At 37.6% G+C, this 25,129-nt stretch overlaps 1 protein-coding gene across 1 annotated transcript in view; it reads left to right on the forward strand.

The window, feature by feature from the left end:
- Nucleotides 1–18,584, forward strand: part of LOC139711646 (centromere/kinetochore protein zw10 homolog) — a 32,868-nt gene extending 14,284 nt beyond the window's left edge. The window contains exons 5-21 of the mRNA XM_071623506.1: nucleotides 73–138; nucleotides 930–1,065; nucleotides 3,474–3,551; nucleotides 4,383–4,462; nucleotides 5,413–5,590; nucleotides 6,643–6,722; nucleotides 6,968–7,031; nucleotides 9,239–9,312; nucleotides 10,560–10,655; nucleotides 11,244–11,380; nucleotides 11,832–11,910; nucleotides 13,054–13,239; nucleotides 13,628–13,732; nucleotides 14,708–14,839; nucleotides 15,690–15,782; nucleotides 16,818–16,928; nucleotides 18,173–18,584. Of these exons, the coding sequence (XP_071479607.1) occupies nucleotides 73–138; nucleotides 930–1,065; nucleotides 3,474–3,551; nucleotides 4,383–4,462; nucleotides 5,413–5,590; nucleotides 6,643–6,722; nucleotides 6,968–7,031; nucleotides 9,239–9,312; nucleotides 10,560–10,655; nucleotides 11,244–11,380; nucleotides 11,832–11,910; nucleotides 13,054–13,239; nucleotides 13,628–13,732; nucleotides 14,708–14,839; nucleotides 15,690–15,782; nucleotides 16,818–16,928; nucleotides 18,173–18,283 (1,806 nt within the window). The 3' untranslated portion in view covers nucleotides 18,284–18,584. The remainder of the gene's footprint in view (nucleotides 1–72; nucleotides 139–929; nucleotides 1,066–3,473; nucleotides 3,552–4,382; nucleotides 4,463–5,412; nucleotides 5,591–6,642; nucleotides 6,723–6,967; nucleotides 7,032–9,238; nucleotides 9,313–10,559; nucleotides 10,656–11,243; nucleotides 11,381–11,831; nucleotides 11,911–13,053; nucleotides 13,240–13,627; nucleotides 13,733–14,707; nucleotides 14,840–15,689; nucleotides 15,783–16,817; nucleotides 16,929–18,172) is intronic.
- Nucleotides 18,585–25,129: the final 6,545 nt, after the last annotated feature.

Below are 25,129 nucleotides of genomic sequence, written 5' to 3' on the forward strand. Positions count from 1 at the left end.
TTTGCAGACAGAGGATTTCAAAGTAATCTTCCATTGCTATTAGGATTCTTTTCTTCTTTCTTTTACAACCAGGAAAGACATCTCAACTTTCTGTTCCGGTCTGGATTGAGTGATATGAAGATTGTGCAAGCCCTGACGGTAAGACTTTGAATGAAAGATCTGTGCTGAAGTGCTCTTTGACAGTGGTGCTGTAATTCGGTACAAGCCGATCAATCTTCCATCTGCCAGAAACTATAATGTCTTCTACCTCATAGTACATTGTGCCTTCTTTTTTGTCTTCTTTCTTGCATCCTTTATTTAGATATCTTTTCCATTGCCCTAATGCATTGTGCTGTCCTCCTTAGAGTTTGGGTGTTGCCACTGATACCCATGTTTTGTGATGGGAGATGAGAGAGACTATGGTCCCCATCAATTTTCTCTCTCTCTCGCCTCATTTTAGCATGACTGGTCTCCGTGTCTTTTAATTGTTGCCATTTGGCTCCCGGCCTGCTCTCATTGTCTAGAACAAACTAGTGATTTTTTTTTACTCAAAGTTCAGTTTTCTTTCATATCAATCTTTGACTTTAAAGGGCTTTGACTTGCTGGAACTGAAAGCTGTATGCAGCAGCTTTTTTATGTCACAAATCTTGTGATAATAGTACATGACTAGTATATGAATGATATGGGATGATATAGATATGGTGTCATTCATATTTTGTGAGTCCTGATTGTAAAATTTTTCTGAAGTACTGGTACTGAAGTCTTCTTTGCATTAATGTTTTCATAGTTCTTTGGATTTTCAAAGTTTCGTCCCTGCAGTGTAAATGCTGTTCTTCCAGAGGGCCTTTCTGTTATTATCACCCTAGCAATGCCAGATGCATTATTCATGCATCTAGGTCAAGAGGGAATAAGAAATAAGATGATAATGATTATATTCTTTATTTTAACAGAGCGAAGAGAGGATTCTTAGAGAGACATTGTATTACCACCTTGGAGAGTCATGGTCGAAGACGATCCAGTTTAAACCATCTCAAAAGGGGCAGAAGAAAGATGCCAAGGTGGAAGGCCATTCACAGCTTAATGTCAGTAAGTATCTCCATCACTTTTTATGCCTCTGCCACGAAGTGTTGCCGGAGGCATTATGTTTTTGGGTTGTCCGTCCTTCCGTCTGTCCGTCCATCCGTCCGTAATCGATTTTGTGGACAGCGTAACTGAACTATCAGCTTTTGGGTGCACATGCTCAAGGTCAAAGGTAAAAAGGTCAAGGTCAAGTGCTCAAAATTTCACTATTTCCCCCATATCTCTGCAATTCCTGAAGGTATTTTCTGTAAACTTAGTGTATACATGTATTACCAAATGAAGATTCTCTGGATAGAGTTTTGGGTCATGAGGTCAAAGTTCAAAGGCCAAGTGAAAATTTTAAAATGTCATTTTTTTTTTATGCCTCCGCCAACGAAGTGGCCGGAGGCATTATGTTTTCGGGTCATCTGTCCCGTTTTGTTTTTGTCGATATCTCAAGAACCGTGTGGTGGTTTTACATCAAACTTGGTATGAGGGTATATCCTGGGGGGATAATACTTTGTTTGGATTTTAGGGTCACGGGGTCAAAGGTCAAAGGTCACAGATTATTTTGTGAAAAAAAGGTTGACAATTCATGTTTTTCTCCATATCTCGCAAATGGTTCAAGGTATCTTCATGGAACTTAGTATATATGCTTGTTCCAATGGGCAGTGATTATCTAGGGAAGTTGGGGGTCATGGTTCAAAGGTCAGGGGGTCAAAGGTCAAGGTCAACTCCTTCAAATATCACTACTTTCCTTATATTTATGCAATGCCTGAAGGTTTGGTTTTTTTTAACTTGATGTATACATGTATTACCCAATATATATTCTGTGGGAAGTTTCTTGCCAAAAGGTCAAAGGTCAAAAGGTCAAAGGTCAAATGAAAGTGCTGAATCGCACTTTTTCCTCCATATCTCAAAAGTAACTCAAGGTGTCATCATGAAACTTACATATTTATGCATGTTCAACCTAACAGTGATTCTCTTTGGAACTGTGAGGTCAAAGGTCAAAGGCCAGGTTTAGATAATGCTATTTTCCCATTTGATACTTAAATTATACTTTTTCTCAATACCTTGAAAATTACTCAATGCATAAACTTATAAAAGGGTCAAAAGTCAAGTAAAAATCATCAGTTCCCCAAATACCTGCACTCTGACATTTTAATCATTCATCCAATTGAACCTAGTTCTAGGAAAGTGAACATTCAGCACATTTGAGTCAAACCTGTCATTTTAATATTTTGCCAATTGTGTGAAACTGTCATCACACATTGTCAAGACATTGTACTATAGACCTATTAGGAGAACCATGCATTATGGCGGAGGCATATCAGTCGCCGTAGCGATATATCTAGTTCTCCATATTTCAGAAGTGGTTCAAGGTATCTTCATGGAACTTAGTACATATGCGTGTACTGACTGGAAGTGATTATCTAGGGGATTTTGGGGGTCATGGGGGTCAAAGGTCAAGATTAACTCCTCAAAATTGTACTTTTTCACCTCATATTTATGCAATGCCAGCAGGATTTTTTCTTGAAACTTAGTGTATACATGTTTTACACAATAGAGATTCTCTGGGAAGTCTTTTGCCAAGAAGGTCAAATATCAAAATGTCTCAGGTCATGTGAAAGTGGTAAATTTCACTTCTTCCATATCTAGGAAGTGGCTTCAAGGTATCATCATGAAACTTAGTACATATTTATGCATGTTCTGCCCAACAGTGATTTTCTTGGGAATATTAGGGTCATAGGGTCAACGGGCAAGTGTCAAAGGCCAGGTTAAAATGCTAACAATTTGCTATTTAATACTGAAATTATACTTTTTCTCCATCCCTTGAAAATTACTCAATGCATATAAAACTTGTAAAGAGGCAAAAGTCAAGTAAAAATTCCCAAATCTCCAAATATATACTCTCTTAGAAAATGTAGCCATTCATCCAATTAAACTTAGTTCAAGGAAAGCGAATGTTTAACACATTTGTGACAGTCATGTCATTTTAATATTTTGCTAATTACATTGTATGTTAAACTGTCGTCACACATTGTCAATACATGCTATAGACCTCTTAGGAGAATCATGCATTATGGTGGAGGCGTACTAGTCGCCATAGCGACATTTCTACTTTGTAAATACTGTATTTCTCTTTCCCATTCATTTATTCATTCATCTTTCCAGCTTCTTATTCATCTGTACCTCTATCCATCTGACAATCAATATTATCTATCCTATACTCCATCTCCCTCTTGCAATGATTGTATTAAAAAGTGTAAATTGTTGCAGATTTGTCTGTGAAATGCACCCCAGCAATTCAAATGATGTTGCATCTATGTAGATCTGCCTACTAGTGTTTGTTTGGCCTTGTAGTCATATAAGCCCAAATTGAAGATACACAGTCATAACCACGCCCTCTCTATCACCCTCTGTGTTTTGTCCAGATCTCAACGACAAGTTTGCCAGCACGCTGCAAGCTATGCAGACCACACGTTGCCTCGCACGCAAACTTGAAGGATTCAGTAAGTCCGTGGCTTCCCAAAGCTTTGTTTGCAGTTAATGTACATGATGTTCAAGTTGTCACTCAGCAGAAGAAAAACTGTCTTGGCAGTCATCAAGGTTATGCACATTGACAACTGTTAAAATGGAAAATGATACATAGACCATTCTTGTGCAATAACTAAATAAAAAAGAAATGCCATACTCAGTTGTATCAAGTCTTGCATACTTTGCAAAATAAAACTAAGCTAAAGTAAATGCAGTTGCATTTGACAATTATTTTTTTTTAATCATTATGCAATTAATTTCAATCATTTGAAAGTCCAATGCACTTATTCAGTGTTTGTGCAGTAATATTTTCTAGATTGAACTACATGTATGTAATTTATGCCATAACATACCGGTTGACAAATGGACATTATTCTGCATGGCAGTATGATATCTGCATATCATAGACCTCCTGCAGAGTGTCTGTGAGAAACAAACAACTAATCGAACAGCAAGATCTAGCTGATCTGGTCCTAAAAGAAACAATGAGAATCAAGAAACACTATGACAGAGGTATTCCAAAGCAAGAAATTGCATATTCCAGTGCACAGATTTTTTTTTTTTTTTTTGAATGCTGCTTTAATGGAAACTAGGGTCTCAAAAGATTTCAGTTGACTGGTTGCAAAATACTACGCTCTCCCAATGCTTCAGAGTAAAGAACACCACTGTGATGAGTTCAGCACTGTTACGTGTAACTGTGGTCTAGGGACACCAGACTGTTTTGGATAGATGAATATAGACCCATTTGTTTGTGTAGTTGTCCCTTTATCAATTTCAAATGTAATCTCTGTATTTTCTGTGTGCAGGTAAGCAGTTCCTTGAGTATGTGATGTTCCCCATTATAAAGAGGCCAGATACTGAAGTCATTGTAGACACCAGCAAACAGGTAAACAGTCTACACTTTCATGTACATGTACCTGACTGAATAAATAAAACATATTTCATGCATCAAAACCAAAAGAATCTTTAGTCTTTATCCTCATACAAAAACTCAGAATCCCATTGTGGTAACATATGCCCCTGTATATACTGTATATAAAAAAAGAAATGCCTGTGGTCGAAGATGCAAAGATAGTTTAGCAGCTGAAATCTAGAAAGGAAGACAGTGCTAGCATACTAAATGGTTTATTATCCACTGAAAGGACTACCTCACAGATAATTGGACATTCTTGAATGGACACATGCACACTCGTTAGGTGAAAACTTGTTCGCAAACTGTGTGAAATACAAATTATCACAAATGTGCTCATTTTGTGTGTTAGACGTAAGGTTGTGAGTGTGACTTACAGTTGTGAATGGGAGATGACTACAGTATCTGTAGTTTCAAGTGTTTGTACTCACTTGATTTGATTGCGTAACTTATGTCTTCAATCAGTTCCTGCATAAACCTTACTTTCTTCTTTGCAGGGTTACATGATTTTATGTCCTTCCAGCCATTCTGAAATGAAACCGAGACTTGCAATTATTTGAGAGTAGAGTCCTCCAAGTTGTACATGATGGTGGCATGTCTGAGTAGATCTATGTTGATATATCTGTTCAGTGAACACAATAGACACATTGTTCACATGACATTTGTTGGAAGTGATAAACGTTGCGTAATATTTCAACTCTGTTTAAGTGGTGTGAATGAAAAAATCTGCTCAGCTACATCAGCAACAAGATTAAACTGTATTTTCCATACTCCTTTTTAACCATTATCATCAACTGAATATACATGTGTGTTTGTGCTTTGTGAAGAAGTGACTCAAACTTGTACATGATTATGACTGAAGTCATAGACTCTGAAGTCATTCTGATCTTCTTTATCTCATTCATTCTTGTTCCTATTTTCCTCAGAAAACAGAAGTCAGGATAGTGACCATGAAAGGCAAATCCTCCCACCCTGCTCCAGAATCCGTCTACGAGGGCGTGCTCAAGGTTTTGAAGGCTCTCTCCACACCTTTCCTGGGTCACATGGTCAGGCAGGGGGACAGAGAGGAAGAGATGCAAAGCGTCAGCCTCATGAGCATGCTGGGTAAAGGAAAAATGTGTTCCTTTTTTTTTTTGGGGGGGGGGGGGGGGAGGAGTGCGGAATGGCTTCCCAAAGCAGTTTCCCATTTTGATACTTCATGAATATTATTGTTCTCTCAAATGCCTGCTACATCCCTCCTCCCTCACCCCCCCCCCCCCCCCCCCCCCGAAAAAAAAAGAAAGAAAGATAGAATAATTATGTTTGTACAATATTCACTTTCCTGTGAGCATTTGTTGGGAGTAATTATTCACTGTGCCCTTTCCAAAGTACTACAGGAAAGGGAGATGCTTGTTTCTTTCTTTCTTTCTTTCTTTCTTTCTTTCTTTCTTTCTTTCTTTCTTTCTTCATGAGTACCATGTCTCCTTTGTAGTTTTGATATTCTGCAAGCTTCTCTTCTTGCTCAATTGAACATCATGGAGATCAAAAGCAGAGACAGATGAAGGGAAGTTTTTTTGTGGAACCATTTTGGCTCACTGTAAAAGCGGAAATTTTCGCGTGAGTGATTTTTCATGCTCGGTCCGCTAAGATGAATTTTGTGTGCTTTTAATCCGCCGAATCAGGACATTAAGTACTAATAGAAAATTTGGCACGCAAAAAACATTCATGCGCTGTAATTTTCACTCTCACGTCTGGTTGCATAATATGTGCAAAATTTTCCACACTGCAAAAGTTTCCACTTTAACAGTAGTATGTATATAAAACCATGAACTCTTAATCGTAAGGCCCCTGCTTTCAGATGCTTGCAGCAATGATGATGCCCCTAGGAAAGGCACTTTATTTCCTAGTCATTTGGAGGGGACTTAAAGCTAGTTGGGCCTATGGTAGCTTGCTCATAAGCATGTACTACGTACAATGTAGCTTCCTTGGTGGCCATGTAATGTTGGTCCAGACACACCAATATGCATGTTTCAAGTGTCAAGACAACAAGTTTGCTACAGCTAAAATAGTTCAGATTTACAATTCCTCTACTATTCACCTGTTGTTGTGGCCAATCTAGGCCCATCAGTGTATAGCAAGATGTAAATAACACTTTTTCTTCCTCCACCCTCCCATAGGTTCTCTCATCTGGCCAACGATGTCTGAAGCCATCATCAAAGATTGCTTAACTCCGTCCATCCCAGCCACAAATAAACAGGTATTCATCCTGAATTGCATTCCAAGCCCTCATCCTCATCATACAATCATGATGTCTTGTCTTTTGTACTAGCCATTTGTTGTCTGCTGAGAAAGACCTCAGAATTGAATCTCTATAAAGACAATTTCTTCATCTTTCAAGAATAACATACAGTCACATTCTGTTTTCAGTATATTATTGTCCTCTCAAATCTTTCCTGCCCAGCTCATTTCTAAATGCATTCCTCTTGTTTTCTGCCATTACAGCTTGATGAATACAAAGACATCTTTCAAGCAACTCAAAAGTTTGAGCAGTCTTTGCAAGAACTAGGTAAGCTGAAGTGTTTTGACTAATACAGAGAGTTGGATGGGGGAGGGTTGGGAATAAAAAAAAAAAAAAGAATACTATTAAAGTTTCATAGGATTGTAAGCATTATCAGAAAAATTATGTCAAATATATGTGGCATAAACTTCACTCTGCCAATGGGGGGGTGATTATGAAAAATAGTGATGACATCTGAGATTATGATGTATCAGATTGTGTTTTCCTGTAATACCTTTGCTGCATTTCTCTATGTTGATTAAGTTTAGTCACTGGGTAAGATTTTTCATGATTGATATAGACATCAATGGTCGGTCAGTACATGGGTGCATTGCGTTTCCCATCCATTTTGTAATGGTCCCTTATCCGCTTTGTTGTACATGTACAAAAAAGCTGGTGACCATTCTCGTTTAATGATTTGAATAACTGGACTCATGTTTTCACGAGACAAACAGTTACAAAGGTAGACTCCCTCAGAGCATAGCAATTTGATCACTTTTCAGTTTTGGAATCTCATTTTGAGGAGATGCTTTTAATATGATTGTTTTATTTTAGTGCAAGCAGATGGGTGTCTGAGCTCTGTAGTGGGAGAATTAAAATCCAGAAAATAGCTTCATATGTTTGGGCATGCACATTTGCTATAGAAGCCACATGGGTTGGTGTGTCATAGTAAAGTTTGTCCTAGGGTTTGCTTCATACTGTACTTTAACCCTATTCTAACTGGGCTATTTGAGACCAAGTTTTTACTGAGGGGGGTTCAATGTGACCCCCCCCCCCTTCAGATCTCAGCCGCCGATCGCGCGATCGCCCCAAAATTTTGCCTAAAAATAGAGCCGGATGTTAATTGCAAGATTACATGGTCATACAAAAGAAAAATTTTGATTTTCTATTTTTAGTAAATTAATTATGCAAATTTACGCATGAAATCATATTTTCACCTATAACTCCATTAAAACCACTGAATGATTGCTAAATTTTTGTGTAAGAGTTCCTCAAGACACAAACAATTTTCTGGTAAAAAAATAGCACAATCAAAATCAGTTTCTTTTGTTTTTTATTGTTTTGTTAATTTCTTATGTATTTCAATGTTTTTTGACCTTTTGTTTTCTATTGTTTTTTGGCCAAGATTTGTTGCAGGCACTTTATCAAGCTTATCTACATTAAAATTGATTAATTTCAATGGTTAAAAGTTGAAATAATCTAATTTATATCAATTTAACCAAAAAACACTATTTGCATTGGATTTGCACATGATATCATGAATTTGAGCTATTTTCGGGTTGACATGCATCCGCAAAACATTACGTAACTTCAGAACGGTGTACCTGGACATCGCAAATTTGGTCTCAAAATATGCGGGAGACTTTAAAGAAAAAAGTCATGAAACGACGCGGCAAAATCTTTGCGCGTTGCGGAATCACGGCGCGAAATGTCAAGGGGGGGTCAAATTGACCCCCCCCGTTAGAATAGGGTAAAAGATTATTTTTGATCATTTCTTAGGTTTTGAAACAATTCCTCACCAAGATGAGAGTCACTTTTATCTTGATACACCTTTTTGCTAGCAAAACCTGACAAGTATTAAAGTATTGTCTTTAAAGCAAAAGGGTGTATCTGCAGATAACATTACAAATCCCTTCACATGCCAGCTCTGTATATGGAAAAAAGGGAGTAGCTAGAGATACACCTATTTGCCATCAAATTTGCCCCCAAAATGTAAAGATGACTCAGGATGTCCCCTGTCATCTGAGAAACAAAAGCTCACACATCTGAGAGTTGGCCTGTGAAGACCTCCCCCTCCCCCTTCTCCCATAGAAAAAATTATAACAACCACATTTATACAGCCTTTTGCCGTAGTGCAGTTGATCATTTGCAGCTATCACAGCCAAAGTTCACACTGCTGAGTGATTGCTGCAGTACTGTTGAAGTGGTATGACTGTACTTTACTCTGAATTGTAGTACCAGTCGTAGTTGTCAAGTGCTTCATGGAGTCATCCCTACTCAAAGCTTGTAAAGGTCAAATTTGTATGCAAACAAAAATTTGTGGTTTTGATTGATGTCCAGTGATTACCTGACATGCTGAAGGCATAAAACCCAACTCTGAGAGGATCGCTGATGAGTTTTGTAGTGTCAGAGGTTCTTTCAATATAAAGGGACCGTCTCTTGAACTCTGTATTTGCGTGTAGTTTGATTGTATGTGTGTTTGTTTTCACCTTCAGGATTCATACCAGATCAAGGAAATCCACTCACAGACTTCGGCAAGAATGTCAACATCCACTTCGCTAATAAACGGGTATTGACCCATAGTTGCTCTTTCCTCTTTTCTTTTATTGAGAAAGGGAAAAAAGAAGTTCTATGCATCCTATATCATATCATGTTGTGACTGTTTAAATTGTCTTGCCACTGCTGGAGTTAAAGGACAAGTTCACCTTCATAAACATAAGGATTGAGAAAATGCAAGAATATTAGTAGAACACATTAGTGAAAGTTTGAGGAAAATTGGACAATCGATGCGAAAGTTATGAATTTTTTAAATGTTTGTGTTGGAACCGCTGGATGAGGAGACTACTACCACTTGTGAGTCATATGCGTACAACAGTATAAAGAAAATATAAAAGAAAATTCAACATATTTTCACTTTTTTCGCATAATAAAAGAGCAATTGACTTGCCTCTTTCTAAAGGCAGGGGGAATAATATTACCCATAACATTTATCGGTAACGAGTCAGGGGAATGTGTACTTTTTTCAAAAGATGGAATTTTGTGAAATTCTCTTTATATTTTCCTTATATTGTTGTACGCATGTGACATCTAAGTTATTCATACACTGCAGTAGTCTTCTTATCCAGCGGGTACTGCACAAAAACTTCAAAAATTCATAACTTTTGAACGGATTGTCTGATTTTCCTCAAACTTTCAATGATGTGTTCTACTAATATTGCTACATTCTCTCAATCCTTATGTTTATGGAGGTGAACTTGTCCTTTAATGTGTTACTTTGTATGTAATGTAATATCAACATCATGTGCAATGCATGTATACATATGCATTTCTAGTTGAAAATAAATGCATACATCTGAGCTCATATTTTGAAGATGATTTGGACGTTGTAAGTTATCCAGCCAGTAAATCTGTTGTTGTTGTTTTTTTAGTAAAATAATTGTATTTCATAATTATTTTGATTTATGTAAGCCAGATTACAAAAAAACAACAACACACACATACACAGGCTTGGTTAAGTTTCTTTACCTGTGCCTAGATAATATGGCAGTGTTTTGCAAAGCATAATCACTCGAATTGTGGTAATTATAATTTTTCTTTGTATTTCCTAGATTATCATTTCATTTTATATTTCTTATTCCTGTCTGGTATACCTAAATTTATGTTTATCAGTTGATCAGTTTGTAAAAACAAATACATCTGAAGAAGACATTGTTGCAAGCTCATTAACAGTCCCTGGTCTCCTGTAATAACAGTCATGTGATGTGTATTAATCCCCAATTGACTCACACTGTTCTCTGTCTGTTCTTCCTCTGCTAGTGCCAAGAGCTGCTGGTTGAAGCCAGGAGACTGCTGCAGCAGGAGCTCCACAACATGGTGGAGGTTGGGCAGACGAAGCCAGCGGCAGAGGAGGCGGTATGATTCTCACTTTCTTCTACTTCTTCTACTGGGTCCCAAAGAAGTCACAATTCAATCAGCAAGCTGGGTGTTGCAACTGATTGGCAGTTTTATTATTGGATAATTGCCATGATAAAAATTATGGCTGTACATACTCGAATGGCTATTACTCAAACCCTCAAATTGCTATTACTCAAGAACATGGTATAATCGGCATGTGCTTATGTCAATAAAGGGCAATTTCTCAATCAGTTGCGATATAAAAGATTTTATCATTAACTTTATAAACCTACATGTTCTTTGCTGATGAAATACAAAATGGTGTAATGATAGCTATCAGTTTTATAATGTGACAGTCCGTTTGTTCAAATGCCAAAATGTTTTTGCTTGTGCATTGTGTGTGATGGTATTGGCTTAAGTGCTAATCCCAGTCGTAATGAGAGTAGAGATATGTCCAGTTTAAAAATTGCATAGAAATTATGAAAATTTCTTTTCTGTTTTTTCATATTGCCTCATGAAAATTAAATGTATTTTATTCTTCTGCATGTATGAAATTTCCTGGTGCATTCTTAACAAAATATAATTATGTTGTGCATCCATATGCAGGGCTCCCCCGATGAGAAGAACCCCCTTGGCCCTGGTATAGCCGCCTTCCCACGATGTTCCATCAGTCAGAGTGTCCAGAGACTGGTCAACCTGTGCTATGAGACACTGCATGAGGCCTCGTCCAGCAAGGAACTCTGGTAAGTGACCAATGGACTCTTGTCCACTGTATGGGTACACAAGCCTTCCAACCATTCCTACTCAATACATATTCTCACTTTTTCTTTTTCTTTTTCCAAAGGAAGGATCTTCATTCAACCTTGTATTTTATATTTTTGTGAGCACTGCTATTAGTGATTTATGGGTTATGGGTAAAAATCCATATGCATGCAATGTCTTAGCAACTCTCATCTATTCCAATATTTTGAATTTCAGTGTTGGGAGATATGTGGTCAGTTTTATACAGTGACAGATGTGATGTTGAAGAACTCCTTTAACATCCTGATTTTGTCTTTTGTATGTTCTCCTATCGCCCCCTGCAGAGATGTTTCTTCAGCAACCAGATAATCAATTCCTGTATGCATGTGTCGTTTTCACGCTGACTGCATCATCAGATTATGATTCAGTCTCTGTTTTTGTGTCTCATTCCAGTTTCCAGTTATTCTACACTGTCAGGAACATGTTGGAGCTCTTCTGTGAGGCAGTCCCTCACTATCACAAAGGCAGCTTGGTGAGTAGTCCATGTAGGCAGACTAATAGACACACACACACACATATATACGTATATATACGTATATATACATATATATATACATATATACAGATATACATACATGCATACATACATACATACATACATACGCTGTACATACACTCACACATATACCCAAGGTTTGTGTGAACCACAGCTATGTCCAGAATTTAGATTGTTGAACTCTCAAGGTTCTGTTGTTTTGATACTTCCAAAATTTGTAGTTCAAATAATGTGGCATACTGCATGCAGCATATTCTGCAAAATACCACAACACTTGGTATGTACAACAAACAAAAAGGAATAAACACAGAAGAGAGAGGGGAATGGTCTTGCAAAAATGTGAGTATTGCTTTATAGGGGGGTTGTGGTACGTATGTATCAGAGTGTTTAATAGTTCAAAGCAAGACAATTTACCACTTACTTTTAACTCCCTAGTTTTCTTAGAATGACCCATTTGATTGTAATTCAGATGTAGAACAGAATATTTCTCTATTATGAATCAGCATTGTGTCGATACAAGTTTGCATCGTTGAAGCATGATTATGATATCATCGTCAGCTTTTAACTCAATATCTTAGAGTAAATTGCAAAGATACTTCCCACCCTTACGCCTTACTTTGTTCACCAATTGGCAAGCATTCCAGAGTAACTGTTTCTGTCCCGAGCAGATGTCTAAAAATTGACTGTCAGTGAATAGAGATTACCTAATCCCCAAATCTCTATTTTGTCACCATGGTCTCTCTTTTAGTCTGAGACATATTGCTACACCTGCATGGGCTTGCTAATCTACCATCAGGTAAAGTTTTGATGGGTTACTGAATGCTGTTAAAGGGATGGTATAGTATTGGTAAAGAAGAGAATTGGGCTTTTGTCTTTGTGCAAGATACCAAGAAACCACCTATGAAATAGTACAGAACATGCCGTTTTAAGAGGCATTCAAAGTTTATTTGATGAATATTGGTTGTGGAGTAGCTGAGACGTCCAAAAAACAGAGTAAAACAAAGCAACCGTAATAAAAGGTAATCCCTTTAAAACAGCTTGGCAGGTCAAGCTATGTGCCTGGGCACCCTAAAGGGTTAATCTCCACCCATCCATCTTGCTCGTTCCACCCTTCCACAGTCTCAGCTACCCCAGGTGGCCGGCCTCCATCACAATAACTGTATGTACATCAGCCACCATCTCCTCACTCTTGGACACCGCTACCGACACACCTTCCCATCCCCTCTCTCAGACGGTGCATCAACCTTCGTGGATCTGGTACCCGTCTTCAGACAGGAGGCAGTATCACACTTCCTTGCCCAAATGGTATGTCCTCTGATATTTCAGTTTCTCTTTTTTCTCTCTCTCTCTCACTCTCTCTTTATCTACTGTATCAATCTTTATATGCCTATCTATGATTTATCCATGTAAGTACCAGCAGCTAAAATGTAAATTCATCAATTTGTGTGGCTTACTGTCTATTTTTCTTTCATTACTTCTCTTTCCTTTTCCTTTTCACTATCCATTTATCTGTCCATCTACCTGCTTATCTATCTATCTATTTGTCTATCTGTCTGATACAGATACTGAAATCGAAATGGATCTGTCCATAAACCACACAAAACAATTCTGGTTGTATGAATTAAAAAACACACATTGCCGTGATAGCAGACGTACATTGTAATCAAGCTTTGCTGCCTTGTCTTTCTTGCAGAGGTCACAGCGAGATCTCTTACTGGAGTCCTTGTCGGGAGCTGGTGGTTTTGCGAGAGTAGCGGAGAGTGAAAATGTGACCTCTTCAAACCAGGCCATCAAACAGGTATGGGGATGATGCCAGGCACAGGATGTGTGCTGAGCAAAGAGAAGAGTAGTGGGAATGAAGGGTGTAGTCTATGATACTGTCTGCATCACATTGTGTCTTGTTTATATGTATTTTAGGCATTTTTATTTTTATTTTTTTGTAAAGTTTAGGGCATGCAGAGCTTTTGATGTGGCTGGCATTAACACTTCTGAAAGGATTTTAACCAGCGAAAACTAGATATATATGAGTTTAATAGCAATTGTGCATGTAGGAACAGGTATATATTCATATGATGTGTATTTCATCGAGAGTGAGAATTACTAGATTTTGAAATCACTGATTTTGTGGTGAGGTGAATGAGGTACATGTATCACAACATTCGATCAACTTGCTTTAAAAAATGTTTGTGGGAAGCAGTGCCAGTGTTGAGAGCTGTAAGCTCCTTGTGATCTACCATCTCATAGATAGAGCCAGAAATGGCTCATTCTGTTTTGATGAAAGGGAATCATTAATGATCTTGGATGTGCTGTCTCACAGATAAAGGATCACAGGGCAAGGTGAATTGAGCATGTGATCGACATTAAGCAGATATGAAAAAGTGGATTTATTGAGAAAGATAAAATCTGTTTCCTCAAAATGAGTGACCTGCAGTAAGACAACAGGAAGTATGCAACATTCATGCAGTGATTCTGATCGAAGGAAGTTGCAATGACTTTATCGAATAGCACATATTGAGAAATTCATCAGCATCTATAGGACGAAAATGTTTGAGTACTGTTAGTTGTTAAGAAGCTACAGGTATCAATACATTAATGCCCTAAATTTATGAATCAATGAAGATGCAATGACTTCATCAATCAATGCATTTTGCTGTGGATGTGAAAAAGCAAAGCAAAACAAAAGAAATACACCACAAACAGGTAATCACCCGTCATAATGTGAATACAGACACCAAGGGTGTTGTCATTTGGCATATTTCACAATCCATGATAGGTTCTGCATCGTCTGAATCATCTCAAGGCAGTGTGGGGTGAGGTGCTCCCAGCAAGTGTCTACACCAAAACCATGGCAACGCTTATCAACACTGTCCTGATGCATATAGTAGAGCAGATTTGTGTTTTAGAGGTAAGCCAAAACGCAATGCCAAAACTTTTGTAGTTTGCAAGTTTGGAAGCATTGAACATGTAGGGCGCAATTGATTTAATTGATATTTTCAAATTAGACTGTTTTGTATAGTTGAGAGATACACCAGAAGTATAGAAAATAGATAAGTCAAAAGGTAACTTTCTGAAGTATGTTTTTTTTTTTTTGTACATGTTGGGAAAAAGGACACCCACTCTGTGTTTCCTTAGGACTTTGCTAAGCATCCTCCAAAGTACTATAAGAGGAACCTGGAGATTGATGAGTGAATCAATGAATTGTACCTGGAAGTATATCTAAGATGTGTTATGGTAGTGGATTAAACAGAATAAACTATTAGCTTTAGTAGAGCTGGTCCTTGGCCTATGATTCCAAGCTACCACGGAAACAATCTTTATCCTCCACATGCTGTTTTAGTGTACCAAGTATCTGAATTGTTTTCAAGAGTCAAAAGTTTTACTATCAAACTTTACCCACATTCATCCTCTTTACCACTTTCCATCTCTTCTCTCTCATCCTCTTCATTCTTCATCCCTCCTCCTTTATCTCTCCTTTTCCCCACCCCCTCGTCTCCCTCCCTTCATCACTCTTCCCTTCTCCATCCTGTTCCTCACCCCTTATCGTTCCTCCTTCTCCCTCTTCCTTCTACCATCATCCCTCCCCTTTTTCCTCATCCCTTTTTCCTCCTCCCTTCCCCTCTCTTCCTCTCCTCCTCCTTCATATTCCTCCTCTCCCTTCCCATCACTCTTCCCTTCTCCTTCCTGCCGTCTCTCATCTGTCCTTCTCTCATCCCTCCTTCTCTCATTCCCTCATTCATTCTTCCTTCCACCCTCAGGACATATCGGCAGATGATGCCTTCCAATTGCACCTCATCCTTGTCAAACTCAAGGATGGAACACCAGACCTCCTCACACCAACTGGATCTCAGGTAATAGTCAACACTCTGTGATTTGTTTCTCTTGGTCAGTAGTCATTTCGGGGTCATCGTGGAGAGAGGTGGCATTGGCAGAAGTTGGCAGCAAACACGTTTGAGATAAATGTGTTGGAAATATTATCAAAATTTTTGGCTCACCTTTCAGCAAGACTGAAGAATAGGAAATGTGACGTGATGAGGTGTAAGTCATTAACCCTAAAAGGGCGGGGGGGGGGTTTGAATCAACGAAATTTTTTGACCGCGCCATTCGCTGACTTTTTACTTTCAAGTTTCGCGCCCGTCCTTTTATACATGCCAGTCAGACCAAAAATGGCTCAAAAACTTGATTTTGTGTATAAAGTCTATGCAAATGGAGTTTTCCCACCTTATTCATAAAGATATGATTATTTTCACTTTCATAGGCTGAAATCAAGTAATTTCAGCATGATTATGCTAGAAATAGGTTCTGTGATAAATTTTGCAACAAAAAAAAGTAAAGCAAAAGGTCAAAAAACAAAGAAATACATAAGAAATTCATAAAACAATAAAATACATAAGAAATTGATTTTGATACCAGATTTTTTTTTCAAGCACATTGTTAGGAATGCTACAAAGAATGTTATTAACCTAACCAAAAAATAGGATTCTAGGAGCTTTACTTTCTGATTTAGAGCAAAATGTATGATTTTATGCGTATATTAGCATAATTAATTGATGTAATGAAAATTTCCATTTCTTTTTGTACAGTTTGGTAGATTACGTCGCAGGTAATGCATGTGCCAATTTTCATGGCGATTGCGCAATCGACGGCCGAGATCTGGGGGGGGGGGGGGTTGAATCAACCCTCCCCCAGCCACAGAACACCTCAAAAAGCCCGGCCTGGTTAAGGTTAAAGAATGATATTTTCACTTGTTGAAATCAGACATCTCAATTGAAATTACTTGCCAGTTTGCTCCAATGGGCCACTGTGCCTTTCACTGACATGTTCTATCTACTATTATTGCTGCATGAACTTGTCCTTAAGAATAGAACACTTTGTTGTTGCCATAGGAACCAGTGACAGTGGAAGTGGTGGTGAAGGAGTGGACTGCCTTCACAGAGCTTCTCTTCATCCTGGAGGCTAGCATGCAGGCTATAGTGGACAGATGGGCAGATGGCAAGGTATGAGATAATTCACCTGACATTATTGCAACAACTTTCACACTACTGTCTGTCCCCCAAAACAAAATTATAATGGGACCTTCCACAATGATCACTTTAAAAGTAGAGAATCAGTCCAAATAGAATTACAGGGTATGAAACTATATCTCGTAGCCCACGTCGTACAGTAAACCCCATTCGATTTGCTTTACTGGTCAAAGAGAAATGAGGAATGTTGTAGAGCGTGCCAGGAATCTCTTCCCTCCAAGTTCTGTCTACTGTGTTTACACATTAATATGCAATTCCAAGAGCATCCAAGTGCTAAATTTGGAAGAATCAGACTGATGACATGCTTTACAACAATCCACATTACTATGTAACCGTTTAACCAAACTTAATGGGGTTTCTGCAAAATTGTTAGATTTAAGACCCTAAGGTAGCATTTGCACAGTTTAATGATTTTGGGTGTTATTAATGCAAAAATTCAATTGTAATTTTTTGGGACATACTATAGATATGCGACATTGATTATGGGAAGAAACTGTATTACTGTAAAACGAGAAATTTTCGCGTGCATTTTAATTTCGCGAATTTCGCGAGCGCCAAAATTCGCGAAATTAAAATGCACGCGAAAGTTTTTGTCTACACTACATGCATTGAACACCAGTGGCAATTCACGAAAATTTCATGCCACGAAAAGGGCTGTCAGCTCCAATTCGCGAAAATTTCATGCCGCGAATACACGTGTATATCATGTTTTACAGTATATCCATTAATTGTCAATTGTTTTTAAACTGAGGCTTTGTTACATATTGGTTATTCTTGCTATTGAAAGAATTTCCAATATTTTTCTTATGTTTGTCTAGACTCATGGCTCACATAGATACTGGGTACAAGTAAATGCAAATGTAGCAGTTGAAATCAGTTTAGCCCATTGAGAACAAGCGGATTCTGCTATTACAAGTTTCCCATGGACACCTGCCTGAGTATACTCATGGACTAGTCTTCAATGGATTAATGAGTGTATTTTCTTGTGTGTATTTGAAGGGCATAATCTTTGAAAGAGATATCGAAACAATTGCAAGTGCATAGTTTGAGAGAGCATGAGGAGAGATGGGCTTTTGAATGAGAAGTTTGATAACATGCAGAAACATCTGTACGGCTCTGCACAATCAAGTGAGATAGTCAGTACTTGTTTAAGATTGATCTTTGTAATGTTATTTTAAGTTATTTTCATCAGGTTCTCTGTTCGTCTGTTGTTTCAGGGTCCTCTAGCACTCGTCTTCCCTGCCACTACCGTCAAGAGCCTCATCAGGGCCCTGTTCCAGAACACAGACAGGAGAGCCAATGCACTCAGCAAGATCAAGCAAACATAACACAGGCAGACAGGGATGGGACTAAGGGAAGCCTCCCAAGATGACATTTTTCTTTCTCTCTCTCATTTTCTTTTCATCTGACCTTTTGGCAAGCCTCCATCACATCTCAGCAGATGAAATAATTTTTGGATTTTTGTAAGTGTGTAAGGACAAACACCAACCCAAAGATTCTCACCACAATGCCGTGATGTAAAAGATATCCAACCATTTTTGTTGTAATCTCCACTGTGTCATACTGGTTCAATAGTAGCATGGAGTTAAAGTGAACAAGAGATTGTGTATAAAAGAATATAGCTCAAAGAAGCAGGTCTTTAATAACCATTCAGTCATGTAATGTCTTACTTAGAATATCTCTTATCATATTAAAAGTTAGTTACAGCAAATGATGTGTTCAGGTTTTTTGTTGTTTTTTTAATTCTTTCATTAACTCTTTATGTGCCATGTTCGCGCGTCCAACTCAATCGACGACGTGCCAACTTCGCATATTCTGCTCAAATGCACTAATCCGCTTAAACAGATCGATAAATCGCCTAATCCCGCGGTACAATCAAAGCATTTCTCGCGCTTTTGTTCCTTTTACATACAGCTTGCATTCTATGTGGTGATTGACTATCAAACGGTGTTCCAAACTAAATTTGCGTGTAAATTCTTAGTTTCTCTCACGGTTTCATGTGCAAAAGTCATGCCTTTACAGTAATGTAGCAACTGGTCATTAAGAAAATAAATAGAAATAGATTTGTCATACGATTTATATCAAAGCAAAGCTTGGCATTCCTCTTCAACTTTGCTCACTATTATGACCAGCTTAACAGAAATTTGTAGAAGTTATATAGATTGGAAAAACAGAAGTCTTTCTCAAAGCATGATTACCTTCGTGTCGCAGAATAACGTGGCACATAGGGGGTTTCCACCATGGCACATAAAGAGTTAACTAGTTCCAAGTGTACTTTGGTAGCTGTCAATGAGCAATGTGTGTTACAGCTAAATTAGCCCGACCTCAATGGGTAAAGAGACATCCTAACGGTTGTAGGATGAAAGGAAAATGAATATTGGGAAGATTAGTGAGAAATGATTTGTTATATACTGTACGTATGTAGAAGTCAGCCTTTACATATGCCAAACCATAAAAAAGAAAGAGTTAACTTCAATAAATACAGGTGTACTGGTTTATGCTCTCTATATTTCAGGGTGCTATCAGTTTTACCTCAAAGTTTTTTTTAAGAGCTTGAGCAGACATTTATGGAATATACATAGCAACTTATTTTCAGTACCTTGAACAGCTTGCCTATTTTGTCTTTTTATCTTTTATTTTTCTGAGCAAGTGTAGCATGGTCAATTGTCATTTACGAAGTATTAAATCTTACAAATTCATACAGGGCACAGCCAATGTATATTCTCTGGCAAAGCTGGAACTATCATATGATGACAAGTTGTCGAGTTCGGGCACGTCATGGGCTGATGAAAATGGCTGCTGTCTGTGTGATATTCTGCATGTGAATATCATTTCATCGAGACAAACTTAGGTGTAGTGACAGTACTATATCAGAGTTTTCATGGAGTTGTCAGATTGTACATGTAGGCAAGTTAGGGAATAGTGAGGGAAAGAAAGAAAACAAGAAAGTTCGACAAAGATATAAAGTTCTTGGGTTTTGCAAAAAGTCATGAGCTTCTGTTTTTATCAGACACTCATGGGGAAAATAGAGTGGCCATTGTTGCATTATCAGTCATTATTTAGCTTGAAATGTCTTCCAACTTACTTTGAAATTATGCTCATGTGTATAACATATTAAAATTTTGCAAGCAATTTATCTGTATATATTGTACATCCGAGTGTACCAAATACGTTAGTTTCTTTTGTTACATACTCAAAAAGCTGCATCACTTCTGTGAATCCCTCGCATTTATCCCCAAGTTGCATTTTCCTTCGGGATTGCGTCAATTTCATACACACTGCTACATGTACATGTATAGCTTCTGACCGTTCAAGCATTGAGAAATACTATGTATGGGTTTCTTGAGTCAACACTGTACTAATGCTTTCTATAGCTCAGTCGGTAGAGTGCCGGGCTTGCAATCTGGAGATCTCGGGTTCGAATAATCCAGATGGAATCCCATTTTCTTTGCTCACTTTTCCACAAATACAATATTAGTATGATTAGCTGACCTTCATGTGACATACAATAAACCCATACCAGGTATTCCTGAGGACAGATGGGAGATACCACTTATCTTTGCGCTCGTACTGTAGTTTTTGGATAAATGTTGTCATGTAAGTCACGTAACATGTACAAGCTCATCTTAGTACAGTGTCGTGTACTGAAGTGTATAAGGTGGAAGACAGCAGCTGACGAGGTGTGACACACAGTTTGAATATTAGTAATTATTTTGAATACAGTACACTGTATTTGTGGTGACTATCAAGTTTTGTTCAAACACACACCACTAATAAATCTCCTCCAAACCAAAAGCTAAAATCATGTGAAGAAGCACTTAAGCATTTGGATTTGATGCTGTTAGAGTCAAAACTACTCTGCTTGTACTCCACCAGGCTAAGAGAGCATACTTGTGCATATATGGATTACACCCTGGGCAGTTACCCCAGACCCTTTCCCTGACCCTACATAACCCTAACCCTAATCCTTAACCTAATCTGAACCCTAACCCAAACTCTAACCCTAATCTTTATTTTAACCTTGTCACTAACCACTATTTAGCTGGGGGGGGGGGGGGGGGGTAATTGCCCTTATATGCATATAAGATACAGTGGACTCTCGTTATAACGAAGTTCTCGGGACCGGCGGTTTTCTTTCGTTAAATCGGAATTTCGTTATAACCGAACAAATAAACAATAGAAATACATAGAGTGGACGACATTGCAGCCCAAACTTTTACTTCGTTAAAATTCTTTATAATTTCGTTATAACCGTGTTCATTATAACGGGAGTGCACTGTACTACAGACCCTATTTAATTTTCTGCTTGCCTGGGGCAAGTGAATGATTAAAGCTAGTGATGTGCTATACATCTTTTGATACTAATCCTGCCTTTGAGGGTACCTTTACTGGGCTTGTTGTTTTGTTGTTGTTTTGTTTTGTGTGTGTGTGTGTGCTTTGTTTTGTTTTGTTTTGGGTTTTTTTTTTTGGGGGGGGGGAGTTGGGTGTAGCAACTATACTGAAGCTCCACAACACGTCATTTGGTCACCATGCATTCAATGGGCAGTGAGAATACAGATATGAGTCCCACTATAATGAACGTGATTATAATGAAACTCTCATTCCGGAGAAGTAAAAAAAATTAGCAGCTTCTATAACTAGAGTATACAGACGATATTGTTTGGCTGCAAAGAAATTTTGATATCACAAAAGAAAACTATTTGGTATGCTCAGGCAACTATAATGGTGTAGAGGCTAGCCATGCCAGTTTGAAGTGTATAATGCATGTTCGTATTGTGTGATTTCGTGCAGTTTTATAAATACAAATATCCTGTAGTGATAATCTTTGAAATGAGCTGCTTTCAGCATCCAGGTTCCCTTGACACAACCATCAGCTCTGCCGGAGGGAGGTTGACTAATGGTACAAAGTTGCTTAAACTTACAAATTTAGTACACACAACATCACAAAAGAGAAGTGAATGGTATTTTAGTCATCATTAGATTGCTCCATGTTCCTAGTGATTGATATTTTATTCATGACATATAGGACTTTCTTGCCAATACAGGTTTTCTTCTTTCTTTCTTTTTTTTTTCTCCTCACGAGTTGATGTATGAGAAGTCCAAATCCAACATGAAATCATGAGATCGGATGTACATATTGTGTATGTCAAATGTTTTGTCGGAAACCCACCATGCCAGATGCAATGCTCTGTTCTGCTGTTCATGTTTTATGTCAGATATGTATTGTTCCTCTTTTCATTTTGTGGCGTGTTCATGTCTGAAGTACTGTCAGGATTGTTTTATGTGTATGAAATGTTGCACTAACTCTTAAAATTATTTGTGCATTGCAGTCTTCCATTATCATTTCTGAAACCAGAGAATTGATTCTGTAATCTGGTCAATATCTCAGATTCTGATTAATTGTCACGCAAGCATCATAAAAAGAGGAGCTCTTCCTTTGAGATGGCAAGTGTTTATTAGCTCCAGTGCTAACCTATTGGGTACAATTTGCCAAGTGATCCTGTTGTGCTCTGATCTTATTTCCTTTGTTCAAATCCCAACCTGTAGTTCTACCTAGAAGTGAGCTGTTGTGACTGTCACAATTATCAACAGTGGCCTCCACTTCCTGAAGAGTGATGGAAAATGAGCTTTTAACCAGTTGTTTATCCTTTGTTTTTGCTTTTGAAAAGAAAGGCAAACTTATTTTGACAAAACATTTTTTTGCTTGATATGGATGTTCGCAAGTGTTTGAAAAAGCACAAATGAGATGTAAATAATACTGCAAGTTTGCAAATCTACCCGAAAGCTTTGTCATATAAAGATACCATGTGTTTGTCTTTCCTTTGATGTGTGGTGATAATCGTGTGTAGTACTTGATACAAATGATTATACATGTATACAATGAGTGTGTGTGTGCGTGTGTGTGTGTGTGTATGTGTGTGTGTGTGTGTGTGTGTGTGTGTGTGTGTGTGTGTGTGTGTGTGTGTGCATTGTATATACATGTAGCACAGAGTGTTGGTGCAAGTGTGTGGTTATATGTCTTTGAGCGTATGTATGGTTGTATCAATGTGTGTGTGTGTGTGTGTGGGTAAGCAGTGTTTGTGTATGTAGGGCCTATGTGTGTTAGCTTGTTTATATTTATGGAAGCATGCAGTCACTGAAACTTTATACATTGTACATGTATTATGAGAAGTCAAGTAACTACAGTATTGATATTCAACTCACTCGTAGCATAAGGATGGGCATCACTTGTCATCGTCAACATCGGCACATTGTCATTACACAATGAACAAAGTAATCAGTAACCAATGCTATCACACTTATACACGTAGTAACCATCCAGTCGTCAATTCTATGTCACCAGTATTACACTCTTACATCATCAGTTCTACTACATTTCACCGTACACTGAAGAGCAACACAGATTTCTTGAATTATATGTTTATCTTGATGAAATTACACATTACGTTTATTTGATGTGTGTTTATTCATGCAGTATGCATATGTCATTCACTGAGGAGGCTGGTAAAACAGAATGTTAAAATGAAATATGATTATTACGTTGAATTTTATTTCCATCGTATTATTTAACAAACGAAAAAGATAAACCTTTTATTTCAAGTAAATGACAATTATCTAATTATCTTGTCCTTTATCGACATAAGTATTTCTCTCCTATTTTCATGTATAGCTTGTCAGAAACCTGGTTGACAGAAATCAAAGCTATTCACGTACCTAGCTATAAGTTCATGGAAAATAAACGGGGAAAAATAATGGAAGTATATGGCGGAGTTGGTTGTCTCAAAGGACAAGATTTACGAACCAAACATAAAGATCTAAACGTTTTAAGCACCTGAATGGAAACGATTTTAATCGAAGTGTACTTTAAAGCAGATGATATTGTTTTTGTCACCGCTAATAGGTACCCTGGGAGAAATGTTTATGACTTTTTTTCATGTGTATCGAAAAATACTACCTGCAATAATAAGTCGTGAAACATACCATAGTGCTTTATGAAAGGGGATTTTATCATGATGCATGTATCTTTCAGCACTTCTCGTATACAACCCAGTAGTTTCATTTGAACTTTGAACATCTTCTCTTGTACATTACTGGTTTTCAAACCCATGCAAATAAAATAAAAATGAAACAAAAACTACTGCTCTTATTGATAACATTTTTTACTAATAATGTTGATAATAAAACAAAGTAATGGTATGAACTGCGACTGATGTTTGTAATTATGTAATTATGTGATGTATTCCACATGAATGCATTCCACTAGAATTAGTGTTACAAACATGATGATAGTATTGATAAATCTTATAGTTTGGAGCAGTCTATAGAATAGGATATTAATGAAATGTTGTTGAGGAAGATTTGATATGTTTCTGACAATTTATGACCACTACCTACAATGAGTGTTTTCTCTTATACCAAGCGCCAAGAGATAATACATCAAAAAGACGTTATAAAAGCCATGGTTTACAAAAGAGTTTAGAGAAATTTGTAGAAAGAATAACATATCGTACGATACATACATACATAAAGAACGTCAGTGATTGTGGGAACCTGCTTTAAATCAATTCGTACAAAAATATACTTTCCACTTCTATACGTCAACGAAAACAACTGTTTGCACCTACAGAACCATAAAAACCGTTTCTGTAAAGTAGGTAAGGATAGAAAAGGGACATGACGTGTATATAAAACATTCTGAATACTAGTAAGACTAGGGGCCAAAGTGCAATATTACATCTTAAACATGATATAAAAGGTAGGGTCTATACAACCCTCGAGAAATTTTGAATTGCATTTATCTATTTTTCCATCAGAATACTTGGTACATAAAGTGTTTAATACAATGAACACCCAGTAAAATATGATTATTCACCTGCTGGAAAGTATCCCGATTCCTCTTACATGAAACCCGCTAAGCTAATAGGCCTATGCATATATATATATATATATATATATATATATATATATATATATATATATCATTTTTTTTTTCAAACCTTCAAAATCATGACAAGAGTCTAGTGATAAAAGTTGTTGTTTGGAGTCGAATCGATCAATGCAATATCTTGCTAAACGACCGTGCAGTATTTCTAATCTATCTCTCGAGAAGGGGGGTTTTCACTTCATTAAAAGTTGCCAAAATTAAGCCAATTCAAAAGGAAGGTGATTTCAAT

This window comes from Diadema antillarum, unplaced genomic scaffold (genome assembly GCF_040938485.1).
Source record: "Diadema antillarum isolate AM-2024a unplaced genomic scaffold, OU_Dant_1.0 seq00001678_RagTag, whole genome shotgun sequence".
NCBI classification, from domain to species: domain Eukaryota; kingdom Metazoa; phylum Echinodermata; class Echinoidea; order Diadematoida; family Diadematidae; genus Diadema; species Diadema antillarum.